We start from the raw sequence: 21,584 nt of genomic DNA on the forward strand, positions 1-21,584 counted from the left end.
TTAATGTCAACTCATAAAAATTATACATGTGCATGTGTGTATTTTTAATTCTCTCTCTAAAGTGACCTAACATAGCAACTTTAATACATATGAGATATAACCTGGTGCACCAACTGGAATTTGTCTCTAATGTTCTTTTCCACTAAATGGATTTATATCTTGACACAGTAAGTATTTAAGATTCTGGAACATAATTTTGCCAGTGAGCAAGAATACTTTCAAAAGTTCTGAAGAGTAGCTGAAAGAACACAATTAAGAAGATTCTTATTGGTCAAGATGTGACAATTTGAGCATTTACATAAATGGAGGGTATGAATAAAAACTAGACCTAATCCAAATACGGTACAATGTTTGTTTCAACACAGATCAGGCATAGACAACCGCATCCTCCCATGAAATAACTCTGAGAAATTAAAATTTTAGATAGTGTTACAGCCTAGACGCAGTATGCAACTGCTGTGTTTTCATAACCTTAAGAAATAAGTTCTTCGTTCAGCAGTATAAAATATCATGCAAGAAAAAGGGAATTGCATCAAAATATTAATAGGATGATGAGCAAATTTTATTTTACATCTCTCTAATATCTAATATTTTCTAAATTGTTTAACAGTGAATGTGCATCACTTTTATAATTAGGAAAAATTATATTAAAAAGTTATTTAAGATTTCAAAAAGAGAAAGAAGGATATATGCCTCTTGCTTTCCTGCATTTGGAAGCCCTAAGCCAAGCAAAAGTTAGCTTGAGTTCCCAAATGGTCAGCCACACAGACCCCTGGGTTAAAAAATAATAATAATAAAAGTAGAACTGTTTTGTTTGTTACTTTGTCATTTTAAAAGTGCTGTGAAGAAGGAAAGATAGCAGGAGTCCATCTCACACTCAGTTGCTCAAGGACGGGAAAACTGAACTTGCCTAAAGTGGAGAAAACTATCCAAATTCCAAAGCTTTTCTAGAAGCCTGCAGGTTCTAGGAGGCTGGATGCCTGGTTCTCTCCAGAGTCAAGAAATACCTTACCATACAAACTACTATTGGCAACAACTCCCAGTAAACTGTCCCGCACCTTTCACCTCCCCCTGGTAAGACCTGCAGCCAGGGGTCTCCCCTGCTCTCAGCTGGCTCCCCACTGCGCCTTCTGCCTTCCTGCTCTGATTTCTGGACCCAACAAGGCTCAGCCATGGGACTATTACTAGTGAATGTTTGGTAATCACTGTGAGATGTACCAAAAGTAACTTGTCAATAAAGTGCTTATTAAATAGTCTGCAATGGCTGTATAGTCTTAATAAAGTCTGTAATGGTTTACTTTAAAATATAAATAAAAACAGATTCAAAGCTATCCCTATTGAGTGCCATTCTCACATGACTCCCACTCCAATGTGCATTCTTGTACAATACGCTACAAATTGCCCACCACCCTCAAAGAACCCCTGGGAGAGTGACAATCTTAGGAGCATCATTTGGTATGTGTGCTTCAGAATTAAAACAACAACAAAAACACTGCCTCGAGAACAAGTAAAAGATGCCGTATCAACCCAACTGCCCAGGAACCAGAGGATGAGAGGTGCCCTTACCCACCAGGAGGAAGAAGAGTAAGTGGGCCAGCAGCCCCTAAAACCCAGGGAGCCGACCCAGGGTAACAGGCACCGGACTCCAGATGAAGCGGGAGGAAGATGCATGGGCACCTCCCCACCACCCCAGCATCTTCCCTTCCTCTCAGTTCTGTGTCCCCACCCGGCTCTCCCCATAGCACCTCCTCTCTTCTCATACTGACTCACATCAGTGCCAACCAAGTCAGCTTGCTCTAGGATCCACCCAAGTCTGGGACCGCATACCACCTCTGGGGCAGACAAAAGCTCTAGCACTATAGGAGGTGAAACATACCTAACCTCATGACTTTGCCCAGGACAGGATTCTCTCCTGCTAGTTACCTGTACAGAGCTTGCTGCTGAGGCTGCCACATATGTTACACAGCAGACATCAAAAATGTGAACTTCGTCAAAGTCTGGGTGACTCCTTGGCTGGATCGACCTTTACTTAAGTGATACTAAGCAGCTACGGCCTCCGCTTGTCAGCCCCGAGCAGTGGTAGTCAAAGCTGTAAGGCTCAAGAGCCATATTTGTACTGCCATTATCAAAGACAAACAGACAGATCACGTAACAGTGCAGAGCCTATAACTATGTAATAATAGAATGCAAAAATTAAAGGTCTCATAGGGCCCAAACTAGAAGTGGCAAAACCCCAAATGACATGACAGACACAGCCTGAGGATCAAATAAAAACACTCCACCTATAGACTCATGTACCAGGCACAGCTCTTCTTGTAAAATGCATATCCATATCTTTCACGGTATCCAATCATAAACATCTAGGAAGCACCTACTATGTACAAGGCATGTGCTGGCTACTGGGGGAAAGGAACAAAGAAACTGAAGATAAATAAAACCAGGGGTTCTGCCCTTAGTTTACATCTAGAAGGGGCAATAAGCCATTTGCACAAATTCTCCAGGGCCATGAAGTTCGTTATTATTATCTCCCACTCAAGTATTTGGAAACATTTACTCAGCACTCCATGACAGAACTCACAGAGCTATAATGAACTGTCAGTAAATGAACACAAGGCACTTTACAAGTATCATTCTGCTTGCAGATAAGCTAAATAAACAAATAAGCAAGTACACAAGCATGCACACATGCACTAACAAAATGTTCACAGTAAGCCATGCCTCAAACCTGTAAAACACCCTAGAAGCTAGTGGAGAAGGACCAGGAGCCTGGAATAGCTCTTCACAGAGCTAGGGTTCCTGAGCCATGTAACCAGAATCCCTGGGCGGCCTCTTCAGAGCAGGCCTGTCCAGATGTGCTCACCCTCCAAGGGGATCAGCTGACCTTTGGGGTGGAGGTGGCAAGTGGTCGGTGCACTTGGACTAAGGTATCCACACGATGCCTACATGTGCTCTATCTCCTCTCCACCACCCACAGAGCTCCCCAACCACCAACAGAGACAAAGAAGATTGGACAGTTTATTAAAATATAAAATGCCAAGCTTCTTCCCAAAAGTCCAGCCCAATGTCAAGGCTAGAGCCTGGCCAAAATGAGAAACAAGTGCTTCAAGTTCGGAAGACTGACACACCCCAAAGATCATGCACTAAACTGTGCAAAGCAGCAAGGAGCCCTGTTAGCATCTATCTGCCGCACCCCGTCAGAGCGAGTGTAGGAGACACTAGGCAGTTCCCACCTGGCTGGCCTCCACGCAACAGTCCCCAGAGCAGGTGGCACCAGATACTGGCCAGGGCCTCTGCCCCCGCTGACAATTTTCATACAGGGACATATTCACAGTCAGGAGGCCAGTGCCACGTGGCTGTGTGTGCTGATGTGATACCCTGCTGTCAAAGCACAAGTCTTTATTAAAGGGCCACATACTGCAAGCGAGAAGCCACAAGCAACTGAAGAGCTTTCGCGAAAGGCAGCTTTTCAGAAAACCAGAAACATGAACAGTATTGTTTTTTCCCAGTGTATAGGCCCCGAAATGCACACCAGTTCCTAAACTACAGCTTCTCTCAATGCCACCTTGCTCAGAAAAGGACAGCCCGCCACTTCCTAATGACATGGGGCGCCTGTGGGACGAGCAGGGCAGCGGTGGCTTCAAGAATGGGACCACGGGGCTCTGGCTGGCAAGCATTTGCACTGCAAACATTACAAGTGAGGATACTCTAAAATCACCTCACTCTACCCAGGGGCTTGGTGATTTCAAGGAGGAGATGCCAGAAAGAGGTAGCTTTGGTTTGGTTTTCTACACATTCAAATCCTAACGAGGTTTCAGTCCCCACCACAAATACCACATTACTCCTACTTAACCAACTCCAAAGCAGATCAAGGGCCAACCTGCTTGCACGTTCACAGCAGCCGACCGTAGGCAAACACATGTGAACAAGCTGGCCTTCTGCAATACTTATTTCTGTCTTTACTCAGGGCCACAGGTTTTGGCCACATGGATGGAGGAGGGGGCACCAGAATGCTCAGGGGAACTGATTCAAGGCTTTTAACGGCTATAACCTATTTCTGCTCAACACTCCTACCAGGACCTATCAGTGACATCCCTAGAAAGAATTCACTAAATGAGAGTTCCCAGAGCCAGGCCTATCCAGGATCCAGACTTTCAGTCAAAGACTGCATTGAAATTGATCAGAATCAGACACACACCGGTAACTGAAGCAGGCAAATTGCTGTAAGCGTGTAACTGATGGGAAATCGCTTCACTTTCATGTTGTCATTAGATTCCCTGTCTCAGAATCCTGAAATAAAAATGTTCCTCTGCATTCAGTGTCCCACCTGGAATGATACTTTCTGACAGGCTCTGATTCATGCCGATTAACAGCCGTTTAACCATGAAGGTTGACTAATCAAGTAAAAAAAGGCTTTATCTTCCCAAATGAAAATTGAAGATACCTAATACATACCTCAGATACTTTAAAACATTCCAGCTATGGAATGGGGCGCATGTAGTCTGACCCTGTCTCCCCAGTCTCAGCCTAATGCTGACTCCAGATCACTGAGACGGCTTTGACGAGGGCCAGGAAGGTCAGGGCCCAGGCCAATTCGATTCCTTTAATTCTTCCTCCTCCCACCGCCCCATCAAGTTCTCTGCTTCCAGGGGTGGGACAAGGGCAGCAGCACCAAACTCTCAGAGCCTGGAAGACATCAAAGGACACAGCTGAGAGAGGGTGAGGTAAACGGGAGGAACACGCCTGTATTTTCCCCACTTACAAAGCCACAGGCTGGGAATGTTGGCTGAGGTGTTTGACACGCAGAGGGAGAAAGGAGAAAAGCAAAGCACACACTTGATGATCATTCACGTAAATGTACGAAGTATTTAGTACATCAAAATTTTTCTTTATCCTCCTCTTTAGTTTTCATGTATTTCTGCACACAGGAAATTGGATAATCTGACCAAAATTTCTGAGAAGGCGTACATCACTCTCTTATTTAAAAAACCCACAAATCTGCATGCATTTAGGTTTCCATATTTGTATATCTTTTTGCAAAAAATGTTTAAGAAAATGACTAGTAAGTTCAAAGGAAACTCAAATATTTCTGTGAAATAGCCTAAATATTTTCTGAATTTTAGTGTGTCAGTGAAAGACTACCAAAAACCAGAAGATTACCAACAAACAGATAAATAAATAAGAGAGTTCAGGATAATGTATATTCAGTTAAGGGGTGCCAGAGAACCAGATATACAAGAAAAACTATATCTCTATTTTGAATTTTTAATAGAGAGGCCCTGAGTCCATGTCTCCAGTATGGTAAACATTGGAACAAGAGTCACCAGCCTGGGGACTGGGATAACAAAGTCAGGTTCCTCAGAAAGGAAAAAAAAAAAAAAAGCATAGAAACCCAATATTACTGAATACAATGTTTCGGTAGCTTCAGATGTTCATTTCCTCAGAAGTCAGTCTATGACTAGGTAGTACTGACCATCTACAAATCTCCTATACTAACTACAGCCTAGTGACCATATATCCAATTAACAGAAACACAATCAAGCACAACATTTACTGAGAACGTACCGTGTCTAAGGAAACAATGGACGGGACACCCACTACCTGGAACACAGAGCTGAAGGTGCACAATTAGGGCTACAGTCCCATCCCTATGCAGGTCTCCAAACAGGCTCTCTTATTATTCAGATAGTTTGGCAATGCGTCAAATTCCAGGGCAAGCTCTTTGCACTGCGGTTTTCCCCCTCAGATCTTATCCCAGGGCTTTGGTGCACCCTCCCATCACCAGCCCCCCATTCTTCCCAAACATACTTTTACAAACATGTCAAAATTTTGTCAAAAAATTACACTTCCCAATGTGTTCACATACAATTTATGGGCATATATTCTTTACCCAAATGAATGACTGCCAAATGACCAGACTGGTGAACACCTGTCATAGAAGGAATTTCCCTTTCAACAAAATTCAACACATCCATCTCCACAGAGCAGTGTTCCTGTGGTCTGTCAGCTGAGACATGGCAAGTGTCTGATGTAACACCACAAAGTGTCACCACATACTGCATGAAGTGTCCACATTTAAATCAGAAGTAATCAGAAAATTCACAACAATTAAAAGCAAAAATTTTGAGACGTCCCTCTTTAATTGCTCTTCTTAGGTGTTAAAAAAAAACTTCATTTATTAAACTTGGAATGAGAAGCAAAGCGTAGGTCAACAAGCTTTAAGTGTTCCGTGTTAATAAAAACATTAAATTGTCAACACTTAATGTGTGCTCTGTGCAAGGTACCCTGCTATTATAAACAGATGGGGTAGGGGGTCCCTGGAGGAAGTGAACCAGGCATGGCTTCCTTGACAGAAGAGAAGCCATTTTGACCTAAGCCATTTTGGGATCTAAGCCTGGCCACAATGCTTGCCCTTGCACAGGTCTCAGTAATTAATGCTCTTAAATGAAGCGAGGGGATGCAGGAACAAAGGGAAAGCAGTCAAGAAACACAGTTCAGCGATAAAACAGAGTCCTAGTTCCTCCTCAAGGGGTATACCTAGTAATCGGATACATATTTTTGAGTCTGTAGGAAATAAGGTCCCCACCCTGGTGGAGGACGGAAGGATGAAGTTGACCTTTTGTGACTTCAATCAACTAAAGCCTGGACTCTGTTGACCTTTGCCCCAATTCTATGCTGAATTCCCCTGGGCTCAAGCCCCTTCATGAATATGCACGTACCCTTAGCTTAAAACGTCCCCAATTCTGCTGCTGGGGAGCCACAGCTTTGAGAAAGATCCCCGGTGTTTTCCTTACTTGCTACAGGGAATAAATCCTCCTTCTCCCTCTCTGACACCCACCAAGAGATGAACCCAGTTTTTCAGGTAATCCTCACAACCGCTATGGGTCTGTAATTTTATTATTCCCATTTTACTGATGAGGAAGTACTAGCACAGAGGGTTAAGGGACTTGCCGGGACACTCTGCAGCTAGTCAGTTGCATAATCAGTTTCAAATATAAGCAGTTGGCCTCCCAAGTCCTCTGAGGGGCTCTCCACCACTGCATCATTCTGTCACAATACTTGATAGTGTTTTACAAAACTAGATATTTACACCCAAGGGATGGCCACACAAAAGGCAAATAAAAGATTTCCTTTCATTGAGTAAAAGCTCTGGCTCAAATACAAAGTAATTCACATACTTATGAACATTTAAACTTTATCTGGGCTAACTTTTAAATAGATGGGTGAGGTTATTTCAATGTATCAAACTACAAAAGCAAAGAGGTACCCTGCCATTCAGAAAAATTCATTTATACACACAAATAAGGAAGACTCTTTGTTCAGTATTTAAAAGAAAAAAAATTGGGAAAAATTATTTCCACTGCAGAATTCATCACAAAAACTGCAGACTAAGCTGTCATTGCAGAGAGGGGAATACTATTCTATTGATAACTATCAAAGCCAGCAAAACTTAAAGGCTTCAAAAACAAAAACAAAACAAACTTAGTTACATTACCATGCTAATGTTACCTGTTTGTTACAGTAACTCTAGATCAAAAAGGCAGATGTTTAAAACTGGATAAGGCTGCTCAAATTTAACACCATTATCTTGATAAGCTTTCCCTACCATACTCCTTCCTCCTCACTCAAAGCATGACCCTTGAAACAAGTAATTTTAAGGCTCTTTCTTAACACAATAATGTAACCATCCCCTGTTACAAGTTGTACAGGGAATACTAAACTTTAATTAACAATATAAATAGAAGTCATTAAAGATAGAGAACAAAAGACAAAAAACAAAAAACGCTAACAGTTTGTTATCCAATTTAAAAAAGAACAGTTACAAGTTCAGCTACACATCTTGACACATTCTCTACTGAGCTGGGATTATAGATAGGTGGGCACACCAAGCATCAATTCTGAGGACTTGTTTTATTAAACTATGAAATGTAAGTATATTTAAAGGCTTATTAATCTGCTCTACAAACTACATGAGGGTTTACTGCATGGCCCTTCCAAAATTGGGGATAAATCTACTCAATACTGCAACAGAATGCCTGAGCAGTTCATCATGGTTTTGCCCTTTCTGATTTTCCCCTGAGGCTCCCAGCTTGGGAAACATGAATAGTTGTGGTCATTCATGGTGGGTGTACAATCTAGGGAGTGTCTCTTCAAGACAACACAAAGAGCCAACAACAAAGGGTAAAGCTTCCTTTTCCTCAAAGCCTTCCTTCCTGTTCCCTGTCCTTTAAAAAACAAGGCTCCGAACTTCTTCCCTCAAGGCAACTGCACACAGATGCTTTCCTCACACCTCTTCTAACAGTAGCAAAGCTCATCACACCTACAGACCAGACTCTAAAGGGTCAGAGAGAATCAATAACCACTCTGCTTTCAAAAGAATGGGTAAGAGGACACAAACCCGAAAGGAAACACTCTCACTCTCTCTCTCTCCCCCTTCTCTCTTTCACCCTTTCTCTCTCTCTCTCTCTCTCTCTCTCTCTCTCTCTCTCTCTCTCTCTCTCTCTCTCTTTCCCACTAAACAGAATTCATCTCACAGTTGAAGATAAGAAATATTGGAAATTAACCATACTTTTGGTTACGTTATAACAGAACCCTCAGAAACAAAACAAACTGCCCAAGTAAGTTTTAGCCTAACAGCTCTGGAAATGTCATTTCTCCACCCCCATACAGACTTATCACATAAAACAGCTGTATGCCTGCAAGAACAGCTTAAAAATCACTGGTTCCCCAAAAGAACACAACTGTACAAGATAAAAACTAATTGAAAGGACCAAATCAGAAGATTTATAATGCCCTGTAGGCACGTATAAAAGCTGCTGTCCTAGCTGAGACAGGAGGCGTGTAGAAATGTCTGTAAGGAACCCAGGCTCCCCGGCTAGCTGATAATGGCTTCAGCTATCTGGAGCTAGTGGCTGTCTTATTTCACTTGACACCTTCAATTCTCGCATCAGCTACTGCAGGCAAACAGAGCCTCCCAAGAACAGTGACCCTTCCTCCCCAGTTTTCCTTACACTCTGACAAGAAGTAAAGTACAACCCAACCCATTTCAGCCCCTGTAAATGTTACCTATTACTCTATTTGATTCAACTCTACATGTAAGTATAGTTGGGATAAATCTAAATTTTAGAGCTTAAAAAACCTTACCGGTTACCTAGTTTAGCCCGCAGTTTGACAGACGAAGTGTTAATGGCTAGCTCAAGGATACAGACCACGTTAGTGGCAGGACCCTGCAGCATCCAGACTTCCCATCCAGTCATCACACTGTCCTGAGCCTCCACACAGATGGGGTCCCTAGGGCTCTGCAAAGGTACAGGAGTTGAGGTTGGGACTGCCACATAGTTCCAGGGCCTGAAGCAGAGAACTGTGGTCCACAGGCCATTAGAAAGCTGAGAAACCTGTGCTTCCCAAGAAGTCAGGTGGAGGAGTCAGCTGAAGGCTAGTCAAGTACCCTGCATCTAGATAATCGAGGTAATTCCTTCCCCCGGCCACAATTTTTTTTTTTTTTTTGCAGTACACGGGCCTCTCACTGTTGTGGCTTCTCCCGTTGCGGACGGAGCACAGGCTCTGGACACGCAGGCTCCGCGGCATGTGGGACCTTCCCGGACCACGAACCCATGTCCCCTGCATCAGCAGGCGGACTCTCAACCACTGCGCCACCAGGGAAGCCCCCTCTGCCACAATTTAAGTAAAAACAAATAAGAAGAGGTATTTTGATTAAATACACCTGGCTAGAGAATAGGAGGCTTTTCTCAAATGGGAGAGAATTTATTTAACTTTGTGAGGCTTAACTTTCATAATAATACGAAGACCCTATTAAAGTTCCATAAGTCACCTTAATAAGGTAAATATTTAGGCTGATTTTATGAGGCTTTCAGACTTTAGTTTTGAGAACGTTAATGGTTATGAGAATTTGCATACATGATCACAATCAGAATGGTAAAATAAACCAAAGGACAAGCTGTGAAACTGGGCTTTAAAACCTGCTTTATTAAACTAGATCAGTGTTTGTCAACCTTCACTACACGAGAATCAACTACCAACCATTTGCGTTAACCACCTCTGACATCCAACCCGGTCCAGCCCTCTGATGACTACACCCTCAGACTTCTAGTCTTCAAGATGAGACCCCAGACGCTGAGAAGCAGAGACAAGTCATATCTACTTTGTCCAAATTCCTGACCCACAGAGTCCAGGGGCATTAAAAAATGGTGGTTTCAGACCACTAACTTTAGGGATGATTTGTTAAACAACAATCGTAACTGGGACATCTGGAAAGCGTTTAAAAATCCCAGTGCCTAAGGTGCACTACAGCCCAGTTAAGCCAGAAACTCTGGGGGTAGGACCCAGGCATCGATTTTTAAAACCCCCCAGGTGATTCTAATGTGCAACCAAGGTTTAGAACCATGTCCCTACTGTCCAATACAGTAGCCACCTGCAGTTTAAATTTAAATTAATGAAAATGAAATAAAATTTAAAATTCAGTTCTTTGGTTGCACTAGCCACATTTCAAGTGCTCAGTAATCATGAATGGCCAGTGGTTACCATATTGGACAGCAGATGTGTAGAACATTTCCATCATCACAGAAAATTCTATTGGACAGTCCTGGCCTAAAGCAGTGATTCTCAAAGCTCGGTCCGGAGCTAACAGCATCAGTATCACCTGGGAACTTGTTAGAAATGCAAATTCTCAAGCCAAGCTACTGGATCAGAACCTTCTGGGTGGGACTGTGTTTTTCTTTTTTTGGTATTTATTTATTTGGCTGCATTGGATCTTAGTTGCAGCACATGGGCTCTTCATTGTGGCATGCGGGCTTTTTCTCTAGTTGTGGTACACGGGCTCAGTAGTTGCGGCGGGAGGGCTCAGTAGTTGTGGCATGTGAGCTTAGTTGCCCCATGCCATGTGAGATCTTAGTTCCCTGACCAGGGATTGAACCCGCATCCCCTTCACTGGAATGTAGATTCTTAACCACTGGACCACCAGGGAAGTCCCCTGATACACTCTTAAGTGTGAGAACCCCTGGGTTGTTACTGTCCACACAATATCATTTTTTTCCATGACCTAGCTCATACTTAAATCTGAAAATTATCAACTTTTAACTCCATTGTAATATAAGGGAATAGTTCATGCTGTCATGCAATTTCAAAGATGTATTTTTGTGGTAGCAAGCTTACTTGGGAAGAAATGCCTTGCAATTAGCAAAGGATTCTTAAAAAGTTCCTTGAAGATGCTCTCAGTTAGAACAAGTTTCAGGTCCAGAAATATAGAAATATGGTTTAAAATTATGAAACTCAACAAACTACTCAATTATTAAAATTATAATTATGAAAACTATGTTGCATGACAAAAATAAATGCAAGAAAAGCAAAACACAAAATTGTAATTATAAATATTTATATTATATGGACAAGGACAAAATGAAGGAAGGAGAAAAATAAGAATAATGGATTTGTTAGGTTTGCCCAGACAATGACACCTTCCGCCTGCCCCCAACCCCCCTTTTAAATTTCTGTCATGCTTCTTATAAAACATTTTAGAGTATCTAAGGAAGCAATCTTTTTAAAAGATACAATTGTGCTTTGACGTGAAAAGTTCATTTCAAGAATGATTTGGTAAAACAGTTCTACTGCTTCATCAATGATTCACTGAATTGTTCATCTCATAGTAAAATGAAATCAAGACTGCATTCAAGCAAATGATGAGGCTTGGACTTGTTGTCCTCCTAATTCTGAGAGTCTACAAGAATTTCTCCTCTCTACTTTTCTTTTTTTAACCTTAGATCTTACAGTCAAATATAAGAATTATCCATTTTTACAATAAAATTTTAGAGACGTGAAAACTTGACATTTTTCCCATGCTTATTTAGTTTCCACATAGTTGTTGGGTGGTAAAATGCCAAATAAACTAATTTCCAAGGAAGAATTTCTCATATTTTCTTCTTATATTTGCAAATCTAAATTCCCAGAAATATTGTGTAATCTTTGAAAAGATAGCTCTTGAATCCCATATAAATCAACTCTTGATTGTTTTAATGTGAATTTTAGCATACTTCCTTTATTGACAGCTGTGTTGTTAGTAAACTTCATTTCCTATGTTGTGAAGGTACAAAATTCTCTTTCTGAGCGTTTCTATACGTCTTGTTGGTTTCTCCGTTTCATTTGCCAGTAATGTTCTCCAAACTCCTTTAAACTCTCAATAGCTCCAGGGAAGATTTGAGAAAGGGTAACTGTGGTTGAATAACTGAGAGACCTTGATGTCTTCAGAAAGCTTACTATCTGTGGAAGACTTTTTCTTATAAATTTCTTTTTTATTATTATTATTATTTTTGTCTGTGTTGGGTCTTCATTGCTACACACGGGCTTTCTCTAGTTGCAGTGAGCAGGGGCTACTCTTTGCTGCGGTGCACAAGCTTCTCACTGTGGTGGCTTCTCTTGTTATGAAGCACAGGCTCCAGGCGTGCGGGCTTCAGTAGTTGTGGTGCGTGGGCTCAGTAGTTGTGGCTCGCAGGCTCTAGAGTACAGGCTCAGTAGTTGCAGCACATGGGCTTAGGTGCTCCACAGCATGTGGGATCTTGCCAGACCAGGGCTTGAACCTGTGTCCCCTACACTTGCAGGTGGATTCTTAACCACTGTGCCACCAGGGAAGGCCTATAAATTTCTTTAAAATATGAGTGCACAGCATGTGTAATTTTATTGAAAATTGGAAACAATCCAAGTTATCCACTTATTTCTAACTAGATTTTGCCAGAAGTAGCCAAGTGGTAGGATGATAAACTGGCCAGTTTGGTATCATTTTGAAAAATTTCCCCAACCCAACAAGCATACATATTTTAAAATTAATGATGACCAAAAAAAAATCTAACTAAAATTTTTGCAATAGTGATACAAAAACAGGATTTTTCTAATTTTTCCAGCTTTTGTACTGATTACACTGATTATCTTCATTAATGTGGGTAGCTAAGAGTTGTATAAGGCAGCTACTACCTTTAATTCTAGCATTTACATGTGCTCTTAAGAAAAAGAAAAGCATTTTTATTTCTATTGTTGGAAGCTAAAAAGAAAAGGGAGTTGACAGAACCGTTTAATAATAATAATTTTTTTAAAACAACAAAGAGAATTTACAAAATGCTTTCTGTGTGCTGGGCATTCTTGAATGTAGGCCCTAAGAACACAAAGATAAATCATATATAGCCCTTGTCCTAGAGAAAGTCCAAAATCTATACATTTGAGATTTAACATAAAAGACACCAACACCAACAAAACTATGCACTAAAAAAAAAAAAAAAGACCGACTATATAGAGGACCAGTTCAGGAAAACCCATGTCCAAATAAGTGTTCCAGAAAAGAACTGAGTAAATTTTAAAAAGTGTTTGCTAATGAATTAATTCAATAATTTTTTTTTCAGAACTGAAGGATGCAAGTTTCCAGGTCCAAAAGGCCCACCATTGTGATTTCACAAAAATGGGGAAGAAAATATTCTATAGGATTACAGAAAGGGAAAATCTAGGTCACGTCTAAAGGATTAGAAATCCAAATAGCTTTGGACTTCTCAAGAGAAACACTGGAAGCTAGAGGACATTAAAGCAACAATATCTTCAAAATAGAATTTGATACCCATCCAAACTATTAACGAGGTAAGTAGGTGGAATGAAGATATTTTCATGGTTTCAAAAACCCTTACTTCCCAAACATTCCTTCTCAGGAAGCTACCAAAGGATATGCTCTACAAAACTGAGGCAGTAAACCAAGAAAGAAAAAGGAAACAGAAAAACAGATCCCACACAGAAGAGAAATAAAAGGAATTCTCAGAATGATGGGACAGGAACCCCCAGGATGACAGCTACATCAGGCAGAGAGGGTTACCAGTTCATAAAGGAACATGTTAGAAGGGTCAAGGAGAAATGTCTCTAAGAAGATGAAATCAAGAGAGCACTTCATATATCTGAATGTCTTGAAAGGAGATGTGGGCAAGGGACAGATAATTTAAATGTTGAATTAAGGGTAAGTACATAAAAAAGAAGCAAATTAGAGAGAAAGGAAAAAAATAAAAACAATTATTAACTCCAGGGAAAACAAAAAGTTTTGTATGATAGGAGAAATCATGGAAAAGTACAAGGCTCAACTGTAAATAATGTTCTATACAGTCATTTAAGTAATGGAAATACTAAATACTGATACATTATATAACTATATTGGGAAAATGGGGGATGGGGAGAATTCGGGGATGGGGTGAAAATAAGGCACAGAAAGAGAACAGAGAGAACGAATTAAAAACTAGCACTACCAGCATGTTACTCAGAAATATGGAGGGAAATTCCAAAAGAATAAGCTAAAATCACTATATGTGGCTGCCTCTGGGACTAAAAATAAAGAGGATTCTTCTTTTTAAACCATAGCCTTTATAAATTATAAAACTACTTCACACTTCAAACTATTACACTGATTTTAAAATATATATACAAATATATGTATGCAGAACCCAACCTCTTAGCCACTAAACTTGTATTTTTCAAATTATAAACCTATGACCATTTAGCGGGTTGTGAAATTAATTCTGTAAGTCACAACCATCATTTCTAAAATGAATTAAAACAAAAGCAGGTAGGGCTTCCCTGGTGGCGCAGTGGTTAAGAATCCGCCTGCCCGGCTTCCCTGGTGGTGCAGTGGTTGAGAGTCCACCTGCCGATTCAGGGGACACGCGTTCGTGCCCCGGTCTGGGAGGATCCCACATGCCGCGGAGCAAGTAAGCCCGTGTGCCACAACTACTGAGCCTGCACTCTAGAGCCCTCGAGCCACAACTACTGAAGACTGCACGCCACGAGCCGGTGCTCCACAATGAGAAAAGCCACCGCAATGAGAAGCCCATACGGCGCAATGAAGAGTAGCCACAACTAGAGAAAGCCTGCACAGCAACAAAGACCCAACGCAGCCAAAAATAAATAAATGAAAATAAAGTTCCCTTTAAAAAAAAAAAGAAGGTGGTAGAAAATAACAGAGACATTGCACATAGTAAATTTTTTCATGAACCTTCATATACGTACACACAACTGTGCATAATGTAAAATGTATGTTTAACTGTGAACAAAATAATTTTTAAATTACTATCTACACAGCATTATAATTACTTTTAGTCCTGTTTTTTTTAAAGTGAGAGATGACAATCTATCTTTATTGTAAAGCAAAGAAATGGAAAATGTTGACAGCTAATGAAAATATTCCATTATAACACTCTTTAAAATGCCACTGATATCATGCATGAAGAATGCTCACTCCTATATTACTGAAATCTAAATACTCTGCTTTCTTACAATCAACTTTGTAATATTTGAGCCAGAGAGAAGAGTAACAACACAGAAAACACAATAAAACTCAAAGTCAATCAGATAATGTGGAATATTACTGCTTCTTAGGTGATGGATCTTTCTCATTTTATATGATTTTAACTAATTTTTAAATTTCCGGTCTACGGATATACTCGAGCAGAAGGAACCATCCTAGAAGACTTTGGAATAGCAGTGGAAGCCAGCCTGGTGGAATAAACAATAAAAAACTTGCAACATATAATGCATAAACTATAAAGTACAGATGCAGTCGACCAAGGTATAGTTTTCTTCCACTGACCCACCCTCATATACTTTAAAAGCTACACTGCCCACCGTGCAGTATGGAAAAATTGGGCAAGTTAAAACTTTGATGCTCTTTTACTAAAACGCTAAATTTAGTCCAATTTTTCTTTTAACTTAGCTAGGTTATATTGATATATGCACATTGCTTTGGATGCTTACCCTACAATTCACTTACTTTAAAATGATTTAAAATAAGAACAAAAATTTCTGCAGAAAGCAAGTTCCATTATACTCTCATGATAAAGCTTCACTTCTTAAAAGTTATAAAGATCAGATTCATATACACATGGGTATGTATTTTTTTTTTTTTTTTTTTTTGCGGTATGCAGGCCTCTCATTGCTGTGGCCTCTCCCGTTGTGGAGCACAGGCTCCGGACGCACAGGCTCAGCGGCCATGGCTCACGGGCCCAGCCGCTCCGCGGCATATGGGATCCTCCCGGACCAGGGCACGAACCGGTATCCCCTGCATCGGCAGGCGGACTCTCAACCACTGCGCCACCAGGGAGGCCCGGTATGTATATTTTTAAAACCACTACTACTACCACCCACACAGGATATTAAAAAAAATAAAAATAAAAAATGAAGGAGTCAATATACTGGTATTTAATTATAGAAAAGATATTTGTGGAAATATATATATATATATATAAAGTGTGTGTATTTGAAAATATGCATGAGAAGTTAATGACTGTGGTTACCTTTTTTTGGACAGGTGAGGGGATGGGAAGAGTAGAGATGACAACCAGGGTGAGAGGAAGGCTTTGCACTGCACATCTTTGATTTTAAAACTATTACCTATTTTGGCAAATTAGGGTTTCTCATTCTCTTCCCCCTTCATGAATTGCCTGGCTTCCGCACCCTATTCCACATCCTGCACGCACGCACACACAGTCACCCAGAAGTAATTTGAGGCAGGTATGCCTTTCACTTTGACAAAAGACTTTCTCCCGATCTTGAAAAAGTGAACCTGTACTCTTAGCACCCACGTGACAGGCACAAATGCCACCTGTCTTTGCAGGATGCCAGGACCCCGGGTCACATCCACAGCCCCTCCTCAGCACGCCCATCACACTGCAAACCATCACACTGCAGACATTTGCTGAGGGCCTGCTATGTGCCAGATGCTGTTTGGAAACATGGGACACAAAAGTCAGTAGGACAAGGTACCTGCCTTCACAGATCTCAAAGCCTCAAGGAGAGGAGAGGAGACAGAAGAGCAAACAGGTAATTTCCAAATGATAGGGTATATATAGTGGGAAAGTGTAATCTACATAATCCACCACATTATATTTTAATTATTTTTTTCCCCTGTTTTCCCACCTCTCTCAAAGGTGAGAGTCTCTGGCACAGGCAATGGGTCCGTAGTGATCTTTGGATCCCCTGAGATAAGCATGGTAGCCACATGATCTGAACTTCATAAATGTCTCCTGCATGGTAATGCAATGGTATTTTAAGAAATACATTCATATATGTCTTAATGTTTCAGAATGGTGATTGATAAACACATCAACTATTAACCTGGACCTCTGTGGTGTATTATAATCTTAGAATTTCAGAACGAAAACAAACATCTTTAACCTCAGAAGACCTGTGATCTTTTAGTCCTTAACATGTAGTTTTGGCTTTGATTCCATAAAGGGGGAAAATTATGAAAACTAAGCCTATCTGTTTCTTTTCCTGGAAACCAATGCACTCTTGTTTGTTTTTACTGGTAGGAGTGGAAGCTTTCACCCAGTAACTTAAAATTCCAACCATGATTAATACATTAGTAATTTCTTGCAATATTCAGGAAAAAAAGTGATTTTCAATCTGACACAGGTTTGCCAATATTAATTTTAAACTTCTTACATTTCAAACCTTGGACTTCTAGGTAAGAAAAATAATAGTCTTGCCTTGCTCTGAGCTCTATCCAAAACAAATGATAGAAATGAATTGCAAAGGTAACATGAAGCATCGTTGCAATTAATCAACCCAGAACCCAAGGGAGGAACTGTTTCTATTTTTAAATGCACTGTTGCTTTAAGGGAAGACCCACTGGAGAAACATAAAACCAAGCTGCATAATGAAAATCAAAATGCATTTGGTGTCTCCCTCCTTGCAAAGACAGTAATCCTAACCTGCAAGCAGCACTGCTGTGTTCACTCCTCCCAGTTTGTCTGTAAACTGAATGACAGGTACCCAGGCAGAATCCCACAGAAAGGGGCCATACACCACTCAAAGAATCATATCTGTCAGGAGGTCAGAACAAGAGAACACCCATGTTTCAGTGCTATTCTTATAGTTCCAGATAAGGGGCTATTCCAAGAAGCAAGCAGATGGATAAATCCCCAAGTCACCCTTCAAATCATTACTTAAAAGATGCTGATCAGTAACCGCAGTGGTGGCCCTAAAAATGATCAATTGATTATTTAGTAGTTCCAACCAACTGTCTACAGTTGTAATTTCTATCCAAATTCCACAACACTAAATCTGTGTCTGCCCACAAATGACAAAGCTTCATTTCATTAAATAGTAGCTAACAGTAACACTCCTGACGGTTAAGAGTGACAAGGAGCAGGTGTCAAACCAGCAAGGGAAACAGAAGCCACAGCTACATAAAAGGAGTTAACATTCTACCTGCTTCCTAGACTGCTTTGAAGACTCAGACCCAGCAGAATTTTTTTCTCAAACAATATTCAGGTTGGTGGGGGAGGGAAATGTTGGTGATGTGGGTGACTAATTTAAGCTGTAAATATCTTAATTTACTCAATGAGTTTACTTACTATCACTAAGAAATACACAACTACATTGCTATAAATGTATCTAAAATCCTATAAATATCTAAAATGTATCTAAAAATATTATTCAAAGATACATCCATTACTGAAAAGTATTTGACATATTTAAATACAACTTAGCTATTTACAATCACCATAACAATCTGCTACAGGAAGCAGAATGTTTGCACATTGGATAAATATTTCTAGCCTCAGCACAAAAAGCAAAGAATCCCCAAACTTACCTCATGATAATTTCTCCCCCCCAAATTTAGTAAAACTATGCCTGAACACCACATGATTATAGAATGAAGGCAGTTGTTTCCTTTAGCAATAAAGTAACAAACCCTACTTCAGAGTCTCTCTTTAGTGAAAAAAATCTCTGAAGAACAACAACAACAACAAAATCACTAAATTGTAACACATCAATCAACAGGTGACTTTTAGAAACACAAACTCTCATCAGAGAGGAATTAATTTTGTCAGATCTCCCTGATTTCTCTTTCCTATTTTTACAAGCTACTGCATTGCTATACTAAATGAATTCCAACCGTTTTCTTCTCAGGGGCTTACCAAAAAAATGCCAAATATTCAAATTATTTTAGGGCATTTTCCCATACTGTTGCGTGGAATAGAGCAGAATTAATAAGGATCCAACAGTTACCACTTTTCAAATGCAAATGTTGCCATCTAGTAAATGCAGCCCCTTTTAAACATCCCCCCAGTGTCTACACAGCTCCGGGCACTACTTTTGTTTCCTTGAAAATCGAAATTCGCGCATTACATTCAGGCATTATCTCAACCCAGCACCAACAAAAAAATAGATCTTAAATGGTCCAGGCCTGAGCCTGCATCGTACAAAACTGTTCTGCTTTATTGTGGGGGGGGTGTTCCCTCCCACCCCCCATTTTACACACAAAGTTCCTTAACATTCTACCAAATAAAGCAAACAGTACAGTGGTGGAAAGAACCAGGGGCACTGGGTTCCACGAACCAGGCCTTGGGGTGGTCACTTGCTCACCTCAGGCCTCAGTTTTCTCATCTGTAAAATGTGGCTATTGGACTAATCATCTCTAGGGTCCCATCCGGCCCCCCTCGAAGCCGGCCGGGGACACAGCGGACTGGTCCTGGTTCAGGCCGGGGTGCCCTGCCTGATGCCGCTCTAGATGGGAGGGGACAAGGGGGAGGGGGGCAGAGGGAGGAGAGAGAGGAACTTGGACTTGCAACAGCTTCAGACAGGAGCGTGCGACAAACTTGAAGCTGTCCTCCTAACAATAGGCAAGAGCACTCCCATTTTCCTGGCTCAAACTTGCAGGAGGCGGCGGGGCTGCACCCTCCTGCCCGCCCTCTCGGCACCCGCTTTACCTTTCTCCCTGTTTGGTGTTAGAAGGAGGAGGGTGCAGGACCGTTTGATTCCCTTCCATCTCCACCACGCACTTGGTGTTCAGTTCCAGTTCTGAAAGCAAAAGGGAAAACGAACGTTGCCAAGCCGAGCATCCGTGCCCGCAGCCCTCCTCTGCACGCCGCGCGGGACTCCCCCGGGAGGCGGCCGAGCCCGGAGACGGGAGCCGGCGCACCGGGTCCCCGCGGCCGGTGCGGGCGCCGCCTCCGCCCCGGCGCTCCGGCTCCGCTCCCGGCGCTCCAGCCCCGCGGCCCCGCAGTTTCCAAAGTTGCCCCCGCCCTCATCCCGACTACAAACGAAAATGAGCGGAAAGCTCCTCACCTCGTCGGTTCAGGGGCCGGACCCGGACGGCAACTTTTACCTTGGTATCCGACATGTTGGCGGCGCCCGCTCGGCCCCAGGCGGCCCCTCACGCGCGGCGCCGCCGCAGCCGCAGCCGCGCGCCCCCCGAGCGCGGCCGCCGCCGCTGCTCCGCCGTGTGCTCCGTAAGGCAGCGCCGAGGCGCGCGGGCCATCCCGGGGGAGCGCGACGCGGGGCACGGCCGCGGCCCGGGGAGGGGCGGGCGCGCGGGCGGGCGCGCGGGGCGGGGCGCGGCGGCGGCGGCGGCGGCGGGCGGGGAGGAGGCCGCGCCGCCCGGGCCCAGGCGCCGCTCTAGCCGCGCCGGCCCAGCCGACCGCAGAGCGCCGCGGCCCCTCGCGGCCGCCCCGGGCCCGGCCGCGCCGCCATCTTCCGCGCCTCGCCGCGCCCGCGCCCCCGCGGCTCGGGGAGGCCCGGCCCGGTGGCGCGCGGCGCCCAGCGGAACCCGGAGGGGACGGCGAGCGGCGCGGCGCTGGGGGCCGCTGCAGTGCGGGGCGGGGCGCCCGGTTTCTCCGGGCCCGGCCTGCACCCGCGCCGGCGGGGACCCCACGGGCACCGCCTTGAACTCGAGTCACCTTGTGGGGCCGCTGTCACCGCAGCCCCAGAGCTCTTGGGCGTGCCGGGTGGGCAGGCCTTACCCACGGAATGAAATACGCCTCAAACCGAAATGCCGGCACGCCGCCCCCTCCGCCCGCCCGGCACCGCACGGAGCGCGCAGCTGCATTTTCAGATGCGTGTGGTGAACCGAGGCTGGAAATCAATCTGTGCCTCTGCCACCGAAAGAGTGTGTGTTTGCAAAGACTGCTCTCGCTTCCTTCCCTTGCCCTTGCACTTTTCTTGCGGGAGAGCTGTCAAGTGGGCTGGAGGGTCATTCACTCTTACATAAGAATTTAATAGCCATGGATTCCGTCGTCCTGCCAAAGGCCCACCTCCCTGCCAGGGCGGAACCGGGGGAATCTGATTTCTTCTATGCGGTTCAACAAGTGCTTCTTGGGCGCTTACGGGGAGCCGGGCATGTTGAAGCGTACCCAAGTCTAAAATCCCAAGTTTAGATCTGGGGAAATCTTCCCAATTTGCTTAAGTGTAGAAATTCAATCATTCACAAGGTCACTGGAAGTTGTATTGGGGGCCAACTGTGTGCAAAGTGCTGTGGAGAACACAAAAACGAATAAAGTCATGCATCCTGTGCTACAGACACACACTCTGTGGCAGGAAAAACAGCCCCGTGTCTGATACGACTAGACTGCTGGCAGGTGCTGTGAGGTTTAATTCTGTCTCCAACAGGTGCCAAGTATGGGCTTGACACCATCACCTTCTCTGTCATATCATGAAAGCCTTGAATACCTAAGAAATGTCAACTTTATTCCAAAGGCAATGGGAACTGAATGAAGGCTTTGGTCTTGGAGCCCAAGACTGCCTCTTTGGGGTGTTTTTTTGTTTGGTTGGTT

The 21,584-nt window shown here is 43.0% G+C and overlaps 1 protein-coding gene across 1 annotated transcript in view; it reads right to left on the reverse strand.

Annotated features, from left to right (window-relative positions):
• KIF13A (kinesin family member 13A) overlaps nt 1-20,205 on the reverse strand; it is a 213,938-nt gene extending 193,733 nt beyond the window's left edge. Inside the window, 2 exon segments of the mRNA XM_060111361.1 lie at nt 19,743-19,833; nt 20,101-20,205. Of these exon segments, the coding sequence (XP_059967344.1) occupies nt 19,743-19,833; nt 20,101-20,155 (146 nt within the window). The 5' untranslated portion in view covers nt 20,156-20,205.
• Between the last annotated feature and the right edge of the window lie 1,379 nt (nt 20,206-21,584).

This window comes from Mesoplodon densirostris, chromosome 10, assembly GCF_025265405.1.
Source record: "Mesoplodon densirostris isolate mMesDen1 chromosome 10, mMesDen1 primary haplotype, whole genome shotgun sequence".
NCBI lineage: Eukaryota > Metazoa > Chordata > Mammalia > Artiodactyla > Ziphiidae > Mesoplodon > Mesoplodon densirostris.